The sequence below is a fragment of the Xyrauchen texanus genome, chromosome 27 (assembly GCF_025860055.1).
Source record: "Xyrauchen texanus isolate HMW12.3.18 chromosome 27, RBS_HiC_50CHRs, whole genome shotgun sequence".
NCBI classification, from domain to species: Eukaryota; Metazoa; Chordata; class Actinopteri; order Cypriniformes; family Catostomidae; genus Xyrauchen; species Xyrauchen texanus.
The window spans coordinates 32,935,024-32,947,288 of NC_068302.1; the positions used below are offsets into that span (position 1 = coordinate 32,935,024).

The 12,265-nt window shown below is 39.9% G+C and overlaps 2 protein-coding genes across 6 annotated transcripts in view; both read left to right on the forward strand.

Moving 5' to 3' along the window:
• Positions 1 to 2,131, forward strand: part of LOC127621241 (centrosome-associated protein 350-like) — a 53,958-nt gene extending 51,827 nt beyond the window's left edge. For all 5 annotated transcript variants that reach the window (XM_052094745.1, XM_052094748.1, XM_052094747.1 and 2 more), the window contains one exon: positions 113 to 2,131. In XM_052094745.1, the coding sequence (XP_051950705.1) occupies positions 113 to 274 (162 nt within the window). In that variant the 3' untranslated portion in view covers positions 275 to 2,131. The remainder of the gene's footprint in view (positions 1 to 112) is intronic.
• A 2,972-nt stretch (positions 2,132 to 5,103) lies between these two features.
• Positions 5,104 to 12,265, forward strand: part of LOC127621063 (sulfhydryl oxidase 1-like) — a 41,566-nt gene continuing 34,404 nt past the window's right edge. The window contains exons 1-2 of the mRNA XM_052094499.1: positions 5,104 to 5,396; positions 11,773 to 11,873. Coding sequence (XP_051950459.1) covers positions 5,108 to 5,396; positions 11,773 to 11,873 — 390 coding nt within the window. The 5' untranslated portion in view covers positions 5,104 to 5,107. The remainder of the gene's footprint in view (positions 5,397 to 11,772; positions 11,874 to 12,265) is intronic.

Genomic DNA, 12,265 nt, shown 5'->3' on the forward strand with positions numbered 1-12,265 from the left:
TCCCAAACTACTGAATGCTTGCCGAGTAAATCGATTTTAATGTTTCTACCATAGACATATAAAAGTGTTTCTTAAAAAGTTCAATTCTCTATAATCATTCTACCACTTATAGGTCCAGGAGTTGCATGAAGAGGAATCCCAGTGGGTGAACTATGACGAGGATGAACTTTTTGTAAAGATGCATCTAGCTGATGGGATTTTTGATGCCTTGCTAAAAGACACAGCTGACGTTCTGACACAAATCCAAGAGAAAAGATCCAAAAGAACACTCTGATGATACTTTCATCTGTACAGAGAAATGCTTTTAGGTACTTTCTATTATACATAGATGTCTAGGCTTGTGGGGAATTACCTTTCAGTCTGTTTTAAGTCTACGACCAGACGTTTTGTGGATTAAAGACATAGCATCTTGTCAGCAGTCAAATCTTCCTGAGATATGACTTGTAAGTCTTGGAAATATTTACGTTATCATCAGGGAAGTCGGATGAATCCAGCTATTGGTGGTCCTGCATTAATTGTAGTAGCTGCTTTGGTCCAAATTCCCCACACTGTGTCTGTTCATCCTTGCTGCTAAAACTGGCTCTGCCAACTCAAGTTTTCATACAAATTAAGAAAGGTCGAATAAAATTTGTACAGATCTGAAGACTTGAACTTTTTTAACTAATTAGATTGTATAATAAAATACTATTCCTTTAATTCTATTATTTTGAAAGTGTGTACAAAAAAATATTATTTTACCATTAACAGAATTAATTGCAGAACTAAGCACAATAAGTCAAAATTGAATGTCTATATGGTAATACCATGAAAAGGGATTTGATGCAAGGTAATAATGAGTGCAAAAAAAAAAATGTAAATGATATTTAACTGTCTGCTTTTTTAATGCAACAGGGAAAGCCTGTCCTTGTAATGGTTTTGATGTTTGCTCAATCCAATGTTGTATGGGCAACAGATGACTAAGTTAATGAATGGCAAAAGGAATGTAATACTGTGCTAAACATGGTCATGCTGGATTCTAGCCTTAACATTTGCCTTTAACATTTATTTTAAGTGCCTCCATAGTCATTTGTTTGCTCGTGCATAAGCGAGCCATTTCCCAGCCTTCCTCTGACATGTGTATCGTAATGGTCCTTTTGGCTCTAATCTGGCCTTAACTCATGTAGCCATGTTACGTCTCAATAGCTGGACAAACCTGTAATGCTGTAAGATGAACATTTCTACCTTTGTGTGCAACCATCCTCAGAACCCTTATAAAAGTAAAATTGTGTTTTTAAGAAACAAAAGCATAAAGGAAAGAAGGACAGTAATATTACACTATCACTGGTGCATCATTTGTTTACTTTTAGAAGACTAAAACTACTCGTGTCATTGTGACCTTGGGTTCACCATGACCATCCTGTTATCATAACTAAATCCTGCTTTCCAAGAATACTGTGATGTACATATTTGTTTGTAAGTCAGTCTGCTTAACAATCCTGATCACAGAAACTTGTGATCATGGTCATAGATTTTTAACTAGCTGTAAACAGCCCTTCCTCAAAACTGTACTTCCTAAGCCAGTCTGTCAGATAGTGGTCTACATTATCATTGTGAGGTTAGATCTGGAAAATGTTGTAGTATCAATGAGTTAAGTTTATCTATGCAGCAACGGTCTCTGATATCCAGCATCGGTCACTTATCCAATAGCATGTCTGTGTCACCCAGTGGACAGAGTTCATTGTTTAGGTTACGGAGATCTCTACCTCAATCAGAAAATAGGCTACAACTAATAAAAAGTATTTTTGGCTAACAAGTTAAAATTTGATGGCCTATAAACTCCGCTTTGAGTGAAATTAGCATTTATGTGGCACAAATGGTTTGATAATCAGTTTCTACTTTTGAATTGTTGGGTCATAGAAATGTTTTGCATCCTTTAAGTGTATGTATATTTATAATGATGTACTGCGAGTGACAGAGGGGCACTTGAAAACTTGTAAATTGTTTTACCTGTGTAAATAGTCTATCTCCTATGAGGGGACTCATGGAAGATTGTTGTGGAATTGGACATGGTTCCTTTTGCTTCCATGTACATATTATAGATATATTTGTTAACTAATCTGATCCTTTGGAAATTGTAAATAAAGATCATTTCTCAGTCATAACGTTTGTTGTGATTTTCTGTTTTTATGTTGTCTGTGTGTGTCTTACAGGTTTATAATTGAGGCAGCAGCTGAGGTTGTTTGTTGTGACATTTATGTCGAGACTAATTGCTAATGTGAAATGTGTGTTTTACCTTCCAGAATGTTCTGACTTCTCCATATCAACATGGAATTAAAGTTTGGAATGTGCTCTGTCAGAAACTTTAGGGCACATACTCAATATGTCAATATTTGAGAAAGGGTGATTCTGAACGAATGGCTCACAAGGTGTCAACGTAGACTTAAAGCAGACCAATGTTGCTCTGGCTCGCTTATATCTAATCATCTTCAGAGGAATGCAGTGTATTTTAACAAATGTGTGTATATACAGTCAGGGCGGATTTAGGCATGGGCGACATAGGCAGCAACCCGTGGCAGCATCTTGCCGGGGTCGGCACAGGGCGCATGATGTGCTGAAGGAAGTTTCAGCAGTCCAATGCATAAAATCATGCAGATATCAGTCACATCAACCATTAGAATAGGGGGAAAAAATGTGATCTTGAATTTTGGAGCCAGCTGGGCTGGTTTGATTATTTAACCACTGATCTCTTTGTATTTTCAAGCACAACAGTCTAGTTTACTCAGAATGGTGCCAAAAACATCCAGTGAGCAGCAGTTGATAAGAGAGGTCACTGGAAAATGGCCAGACTGGTTCGAGCTGACAAAGTCTATGGTAACTCAAATAACCACTCTGTACAATTCTAGTGATCAGAATAGTATCTCCGAATACACAACATGTCAAACCTTGAGGCGGATAGGCTACAACAGCATAAGACAACATCGGGCACTTTATTAGGACCATAATGTTCCTAATGAAGTGCCCAGTAAGTGTATATAAGATCAGAAATGATTGCAGAAAAAAATTATACTGATGAATGAACGACTTCCTGTCGTATCAGTTAAAACAGGAAGAGCCTAATAACACATGTCCCTACCACTTTGTCACTTTTGTATGTGACACCCATGTGTCCGCACTAGAGTTTAAAAATTGTGTGCCAGTAAAAACTTTGATATGAAAAAATAACAAAACATTTATAGTGGCCCACCATAAATCTCCTTATTTGTAAATCGTACAGCGTAGGTTCCAACCTTAAAGGCTTATAAGAAATGTTTATACTTGAGATCAGAAATGATTCAAGACCAAATAATGTAGTGTCAAAATAATTTTGAGTCAAAAATAAAATTTGAAGTGCGTGGCATCATATGTTTCCTTGTTCTGTCTGTAAAAAATACAGCAACTTATTGCAGAGGCTTTTAAGGAACGAAAAATATATACGCACACAAAATATAAACACGTATAATAAACAGGATTTTTAAAAATGCTTTTATAAATAATGCTGAGGTGGATTTTCATTCACAGGTATGAATCCTTGCAATTATCAGGTTTTTTTTAAGAAATAACTATCCAGTGTAAACTGTCTCCAAATGGATATAAAGCGTTCTTAGATTTAAATGCGGATGAATGGAGGATTCAGTGTTCAGAGCGTCAAGCGCCCCCTGCAGGAATAAAACTCACAAGACAGTCAATGGCTGACAACGTGCAATTTCGGCCTGTAGGTCTGTAACCCACACACAACTTTCAGATAAATTTAGAAAACATGAAATACGCTCATATGTGGAGTCAGTCAAGGTGTCCATAGAAATGATTAGTTGTTTTCATGGTGAGGAAAACAGACTGGCATTTTCAGATTTTTTTTTAATAAATTATAAACCATAATGCTTTTTCTGAATGATTTATATGATACAGTATATAAATATTTCAGAGCATTGAATTAGGGATGACTTAAATTGTCTGTTTGGCAGCATTTAAATGACTTACTGACTGAAGACAATGGATGTGAAACCAGGAGACAGAAGTCATAGAATGAAACTCAGGATAGTTTCTGGGGACAGGATGCTCCACTAATTGTCCAACAACAAACTAAGTTTAATATTTTTTAGCTGTGGTGATTTAAAAGTGATGCATTTTTGTAATGTTTAAGCATGCGGTGCATGCGTGTAGTTACTATCAGCGAGTAAACTTGAAAAGTCTTAAATCGTACTCAATGTTTAAAGCATTACTTCTGTACAAATTCACCACATTTAACAATAAATGTCAATTTTAGTCATGTTCTGACTTTAAATTGCCTGCTGTAAGCAATGTTCCTGTTATTATTTATAGTCCAAAGATTATTTGTAAGGTGTTGTGGACAGTATTTAGAGTCTGTTGCTGATTCTTTATGTTGGAGTGTCTGACAGAACAATGGATTGCTTTAATAAACTGATGCAGAAGAAAAAAGTGTTTAATGCCATGAACTACATGTTGCGCACCCACAACAATCTTACACACTTTTGAAGCACTCTGGTTACATTTGCACATCACTGAGCTTGGGAAGCGCATATGCAGTGTTGTGCCCTAGATCTCTTATTACCTTGTGTGTGTGTGTGTGTGTGTGTGTGTGTGTGTGTGTGTGTGTGTGTGTGTGTGTGTGTGTGTGTGTGTGTGTGTGTTTATCAGTTTTCTCATTATAGGGTTTCCCTTGGTGTCCACATATCCCCAAGAAAAACGTCCACTTAAACACAGGGCTGTAGCTGGGTATTCAAGGACCCCTGACTGTATATTGCTTTGGGCCCCTTTCCTATTAAAAAAAAAAAAAAACTGTTTAGAATTTGTTGTGGGTCCCTGGACATGGGGCCCCTAGAATAATTACCACCTTTCACCCCTCTAGCTAGGCTCTGCTAAGACGCTTAGACAATTGTTATGTGACGTGCATTTTTTTCATCAGCGTACAAATAATTGTCAAACTGTTAAACCACAATGGTGAAGAATGTTTAAAGCTCAAAGTTCAAAGAAAGCGATAGATGTGAAGTGGGAGGGAGTTGAGCTTGTGACCAGAGGCAGAAAAGTTTTTATTTTACAGTTACTTCAGTTTGAGCTGAAATAAGGGAAGATGGCGCGGCGGAGCTACCGTGCCACGTCCTACTACAGGACAAAAACAAGATTAAATCCCCTTAACTCTGTCCTGTTTATTCTTATTTCTTTAATAAGTTTTCTTCCTTCAGCCGTTGAAGCTGGACTGTACACTGCATCTGATCAGATTATTATTTTATCACCGGATAATGTGAACACTGTGCTGTTTAACTCCAAAGCGGCTCTGCTCGTAGAGTTTTACGCGACTTGGTGCGGACACTGTATCGCGTTCTCACCCGTGTGGAAAAGTCTCGCCAGAGATATTAAAGGTTAGTTTGCATTACATTTCTATTCTATTAAGAGACGGTAGCACTGTTTACCTCTCGCTAATGCTAAACAAATGGACTGCAACTTTTTACCATTAGAAACTACGGTTAGTCGTATCATAATAATTTTTAAGACGTTGTATTCTTCTGCCTCACACTAATGCAAAACAAATTGAATCCTCATAACATAATGACATTAACGCACTGTACTTACAGCTGCTAACGTAGTGAGTCCATCAAGTGAGCTGCCTAGCAAGTGACCCTAGCTTGTGACCTAGTGAGCCTGTCAGAGCCTTCTTAGTTCTTGTGACCAAGTGTGCTGCCTACATAGTGAGACCGTAATAACTCTAAACAGTGACCAATTTGAGCCTACCGAATTAGATGATCTTGTCACCTAGTGAGCTGCCTACCTAGTTAGACTGTAGTCTTAACAGTGACCTAGTGAGCTGCCTACCAAATGAGTATGCATAGTGCCCTAGTGAGCTACATCCCTAGTGAGCATGTCTGAGCATTCCTAGTTAGCTTATCTTGTCACCTAGAGAGCTGCCTATGTCTTATTACAGCCTCACTATGTAGGTAGCTCACAAGGTGAAATAAGTAGGCTCAGGCTCACAAGGCAAGTAGCATACAAATTTGGTTGAATGAGACATAAACTGGAATGAGACTGTAACTGTGACCTAGTGAATTGCCTACTAAGTGAGCATGCATAGTGACCTAGCAAGCTGCTTACCTAGTGAATCTGTCTAAGCCTACCAAGTTAGCCTATCTTGTGACCTGTTGAACTGCCTACCTAGTCAGATTGCATTGTGAGTCCAAACAGTGACCTAGTGAGCTGCCAACCAAATGAGTATGCTACTTGCCTTGTGAGCCTGAGCCTACTTATTTCACCTTGTGAGCTGCCTACAATAGTGAGGCTGTAATAAGACATACCCGTGACCTCCTGAAGTGACTACCAAGTGAGCATACATATTGACCTACCTAGTGAATCTTTCTTAACCTATCTAGTTAGCCTATCTTGTCACCTTGTGAGCTGCCTACCTAGTAATACTGTGTAGTGAGTCTAAGGTGATCTAGTTATATGCTTTCCAAATGAGTATGTATAGTGACCTAGCGAGATTCCTATCATGTGAGTCTGTCTAGTGAGACTGCCTAGGCTACATTTTTGGGCATCATAGGCATATTCTGAGTCAGATCCCAAAAATGCTGTCCAAGTAGGCATTTCATTCATGTTTTTATTATCTGCCTGAGTAAAATGTTCATAGTTTCTTTCTGCTTCTGTTGATCTAGGTTTTGGAGATACTTAATCTGTGGGGGCAATATCAAGTTTTTTACCAAAAACACTTTGAGCAAAGTCTTTTGACACCTGGAAGCCCGCTTTGTTAAAGGTTATTGAAGTATATGATGTGATTGAGAACGTCTCAGTTATGTATGTAACCTCGGTTCCCTGAGATGAAGGGAATGAGACATTGCATCGTGCTGACGCATATGAGGAAATCCTTTTCCAATTACCTAGTCGGAACCCCTCTCCAATAACACCAATCCTAAGATTGGCTGTGGTGTTTAAGCCCAGCACTTTTTAGGTGCGAAGCTGTCCGGTATATTAGCGGGCATGCAAACACCGTTCCTCAGAGTTTTCTCATAGCTTACGCAATGTCTTATTCCCTTCATCTCATATAACCGAGGTTACATACGTAACAGAGACATTGCATAATGCTGACGCATATGGAAAAACTAGTCTCATCACGCCACACTACACAACATAACCCTCCCAGAGTGGGATACCGAAGCGTAATACTCGAAAGACCATGACGCAGTCCTGCAGGAGGGCGACTGACATGAGTATGCCGCAAGTGAATAACCCTCATGGTGAGCCAGTAGGGGAACACTTAGAATGGATATAAGAACTATAGTCTGACCCTACTACCAGTCTGACCCTACGTTACCACTGGCGTGTTGTGAGTGAAGCTGAGAGCGTTTTCAATTAATTCCTATGAAAGCCGAGCGTCATGCTAGCAAGGTGGAACGTAGGATTGGCAGCGGTGCGGAGGAAGTTCTCTGCTTGTACTGTGAGCACCTTTGAGCGGATTTCGTCCGCCCCAGTGGAAACGCAGCCTAAGAAAGCCAAACTGCTTGTGTTTTAGCGCAACGCAGTAAATATCGAAAATTCCTCAAAAGCTTATCGTCGATATCGTGGATTTTCTTTATCGTGATAAATATCTATATCATTTTATCACCCAGCCCTAGCCCCACTACATTCACAGCTCCTGCAAGACATACAAGAAACTCTTAGGGATCTTCTGTTTGTCAGAGAACTCTAAGAAGACATTCACCAAAGGTATGCATCTGAGATGCAGAAGGCCACACTTAACCTAGTTTCAGCGCTTGATCCAAGATTTAAAGTGCTGTCGCTCCTGTCCGATGATGAGAGACAAGAAACATTTGCAAATATGGTCACTGAAGCCACAATGGAGCATCAGGTAAATATACTCATTATGCTCAAGGGGTCTTTACTTAGTCCATAATATAGTACAACAGGTGTGTGCGTGCGTGCGTGCGTGCGTGCGTGCATTGTCACTGCTATGCGGGCAGACGTAGCTGAAATTAAATGGTTTTATAATTTGTTTTTTATATAATTTGCTGATTCTAGAAAACATATTGTTTACACTAAATGTTCTGGAGGTATATTTATTTTACAATAATTACATTCTGAATAATATGTGTAACACTTTGCTTTGCTGCTAATGTCACGATGTATTACAATGTAAACTATCAAATATGTAGAATGGCGTCAAAGATAGAACATAAATCAATTCAAATAGTGTGCTAATGTGTTATATGACAGTGTTTTATTTGTTGTATCCTGTAGGAGGAAGTGGTGACTCGGTGATGATTGTGCACCAGATGAGAAAAAGAAGCAGATTAAAGAAGACAGAGATCGACAGGGCTTCTCATCTGCTAAAAGAAGACTGTCCTCCTGTGCACAGACTTAATTATTTGGGAACACATTTGGGGATGCCAGGCAGGCATCAGCACCACCAGAGAAGTCAGCCTTTGACAGTGCAGAGGAGGTGCAAAAGTACAAAACAGCTGATCCTTTGCCACTGTCTGGAAGCGTGTTGGGCTAGTGGAAAGAACATCATCATGAGTACCCTCTACTGGCCAAGTGAGCCAAGCAGTACATGTGTGTACCAGGAACAAGAGTCTCGGCTGAACTTGTGTTCTCTACAGCTGGGGACATTGTGACAGAGAAGCAGCCTCACCACAGAGCACGTTGACCAGCTCTTGTTTTTGCAAAAGAACCTTGACAATCCTAAGCACTAGTTTGATGATCAGGAACAGCCAAATGTAGCAGTTGCCAGTTTAGTTTAATTCAAGAAGTATATATTTTTTATAAATTCTATTGTACATTTTATTACCACTTTTATATGTAGTCCAGGGTTTTGAAAGGACTGTTTTCAAGTTCAATTTAATATGAAAGACATTAATTTAAAGGCTCACATTTGTGCTGTGTGAAGTTTTAAGTGGCTCTATTCATTTAGGCTTATTCATCTTATTTTATTTATTGTTTTCTTATGGCACTAGCTTGAGGAGCAGGAACTGCTTAATGTAGCACTTTATTGTATTTCAAAAAGTATTTTTTTAATTCATTTTATTGTACTTGTTTTACCACTTTTATTTGTATTCAAGTCCAGGGTTTTAAAAGGACAGTTTTGTAGCACTTTCCTTCAAAATGTATTTTATTTACCAAATATACTGTATATACTGTATGATGCTCCTGAAATATAACTCAAAGATGTGATGCATTGTTTTTGTAAATCTGACTCATCAAGTACAGTCTCTATATGTGTATGATTCAACTTTTTCCCATGGTCTAGGGTTAAAAAAAAAAGCAAACACAAACTGCAATAAATTTTAATATCGAATCGAAATACTTGTAGAATCGCAAATCTTTTTTTTAATTTATTTTTTATCCACTTTTCTCCTAATTTGGAATGCCCAATTCCCACTACTTAGTTGGTCCTCGGTTACTCACTTCAATCCGGGTGGTGGAGGACAAGTCTCAGTTGCCTCTGCTTCTGAGACAGTCATGCACATCTTATCATGTGGCTCGTTGTGCATGTCACCGTGGAGACTCCCAGCATGTGGAGTCTCATGCTACTCTCTGGGATCCACACAACTTACTACTCGCCCCATTGAGAGCGAGAACCACTAATCACGAGGAGGTTACCCCATGTGACTCTACTCTCCCTAGCAACCGTGACAATTTGGTTGCTTAGGAGACCTGGCTGGAGTCATTCAGCACACCCTGGATTCGAACTCACAACTACAGAGGTGGTAGTCAGCACCAATACTCACTGAGCTACCCAGGTCCTGATTAGAATTGCAATTATTAAGACCATGATAGAACATGATAATTCACTATTTTGGATTGAAAAGCCTTCAAGGCTAGGAAAACAGCTGACAACACCAGGTATTTGATGGGCCACGCCCTCGTCGCACCTGTCCAGATACCGAAAGCTGGTGTCCATCGCACAATGCACCACAACCTGTGTTGGAAGTGTCCATAGTCACCATGTTCTGCCTGAAAATCTGCTCCAGCATGACACCTTGCTGGTAGAAAGCAGGAGCTGTCCAAGGTGCTATATAGTAGCTAGACAGCGGCAAGATATAGCAATGCATCCTTGGCGCCAGGCATGCCATGGAACATGGTGCATGAACCAGCACTGAAGAGGTCTCATGTGTAAAAGACCTAATAGAATGATGGCAGATGCCACCGTTATAAGCCACAATGCTTCAGTGGAAGTGTTCTCCCCAGCTTTAGCTGAGACAGACACTGGAGATTGGCCTGAATGTGCTCGCTCGTGAGATCGAGATTTGAGAGTCGAGACTGACTCCCAAAAAGGAGATTTGTTGGCTGGGGGAGAGCGTGCTCTTCACCCAGTTGAAATTGAGGCCCAGGCTATTCAGATGTTAGAGCAATAATTCCCTGTGCTGGCATAACAGAGCCTCTGATTGGACCAGTAATAGCCAATCATCAAGGTAGTTCAAAATACACATGCTGCTCAGTTTCAGAGGGGCTAGTGCTGCATTGACAAGGATCCACCCCTCAGCGGGAAAAGGAAACTGCTAGATGAGACTGAGCGCTGCTCGCCACTGGGAAGCGGTTGTGCACAGTACCTATCATTTTAGGAGGGAATCACTTAACAACATTGGACCATTTGCAGTCTCTGATGCTGCGAGTGACATGGCATCATCTTCGTCATCAGAACTGGCAAACTTAACGAGGTCCCTCGCTCCAACAGAGGACCGGAGCTCATCACACATATAATATATAGGTGAAGCCGCTTCAAGAGAAAAACTAGGTGCTCACAAGTTTTGCGCCTGCACGAGATCCATCACCATGATTTATCTAGCTCTGTCTCCCGGCCCCGCCATGCACCCTCATGTGATTCCTCAGGAGTCACAGAAGGAGCAAGTGGGAGAGCACATGAGCCGGAATCGTCCCTCAAAAGAGGTTGAACTGAGAGCGAAGCATCTTGAGACTTATTCTCTCACAGTGAGGGCAATCTGTCTCCATAAGAGCTGCTTTTGAGTGGCTACAGCCCAAGCAGCAAATACAGCTCTCATGACCGTCTGATGACTGGATGTGCACACAATATCAACAATAAGCTTATAAGGATACAAAACTCTTGCTGAAGAGTTGCGGGGAATCGGGATGCTGAAGTGGCTCGTTCACCAGCGAAGCGTCAAGCAGCAAAGTAAATGTTTGCCGGAACACTGTAAGGGAGCGGAGAGTCTTCTTGTGGCCGTGAAGATCCGGCCCGCTGATTTGTGTATGTCGACGGCGAAGTTGTAGAGGGCTTCTAGATGAGAGAGATGCTTACAAGCATCAAGATTCTTTAAGGAAGAAAATTGCGGAATGGTGTTTGCACGCCCGCTTATATACCAAACAGCTTTGCACCTAAAATGCCGGGGCTTAAATACCATAGCCAATATTAGGATTGCCGTTATTGTAAAAGGGTTTCAAATAGGTCGTTGGAAAAAGATTTCCCCATATGCATCAGCATGACGCAATGTTGAGTTAACTGAATCGTAAGGGAATTCTGTGTTTTCAGTGTTGATCAGAAACCAACTGCTTGCTCATATTGTGATAAGCTCTTTGACAAGGTTTTATGTTTTTAACCACAGTCTCCCTATTGAAGTCTCCGTATGATTGTAACCTTTAAACATGTCTGATACAATTTTACTTTATTTACTAATTAAAAAAATTAACTGAATAGTCACAAAAATGTATTTACCCAAAGGAAAGTAATTTCCCCCTCTTTCTGTGCTGATTACAGTTCTGTAAGCTCTGTGTTCTGATTTCTCACTGTTGTAGAATGGAAGCCAGCTGTTGATCTAGCTGCTGTTGATTGTGCTGATGAAAACAACAGAAAAGTGTGCACCAGTTTCGGAATCACTGGATATCCCTTTCTGAAGGTAGTGTGAATCTGCAATTTAGAGACCATCAAAATAGCAAATATTGTTACTGTTGTCATTTACCATTCTTTTCCCCTAACAATTATAGAAAAAAGACCAGTCTTTTATATTTTAGCTCAAAGTATGACAAATAGGATTTTAAAAACAACTTACAAATTAGATCTTTTTAAAATCCCAGTTGTTTCTCCTGCACAACAACATGTGTCTCAACATTTCTCATTTGAAGTCTTCTGAATTTACTTGGGCGTATGTTAACCACATTAAAGGGATAGTTCACCCAAAAATGAAAATTATCTCATCATTTCCTCACCCTCATGCCATCTTAGATGTGCATTATTTTCTTTCTTCTGCTTAACACAAACATATTTAGAAGAATATTTCAGCTCTGTAGG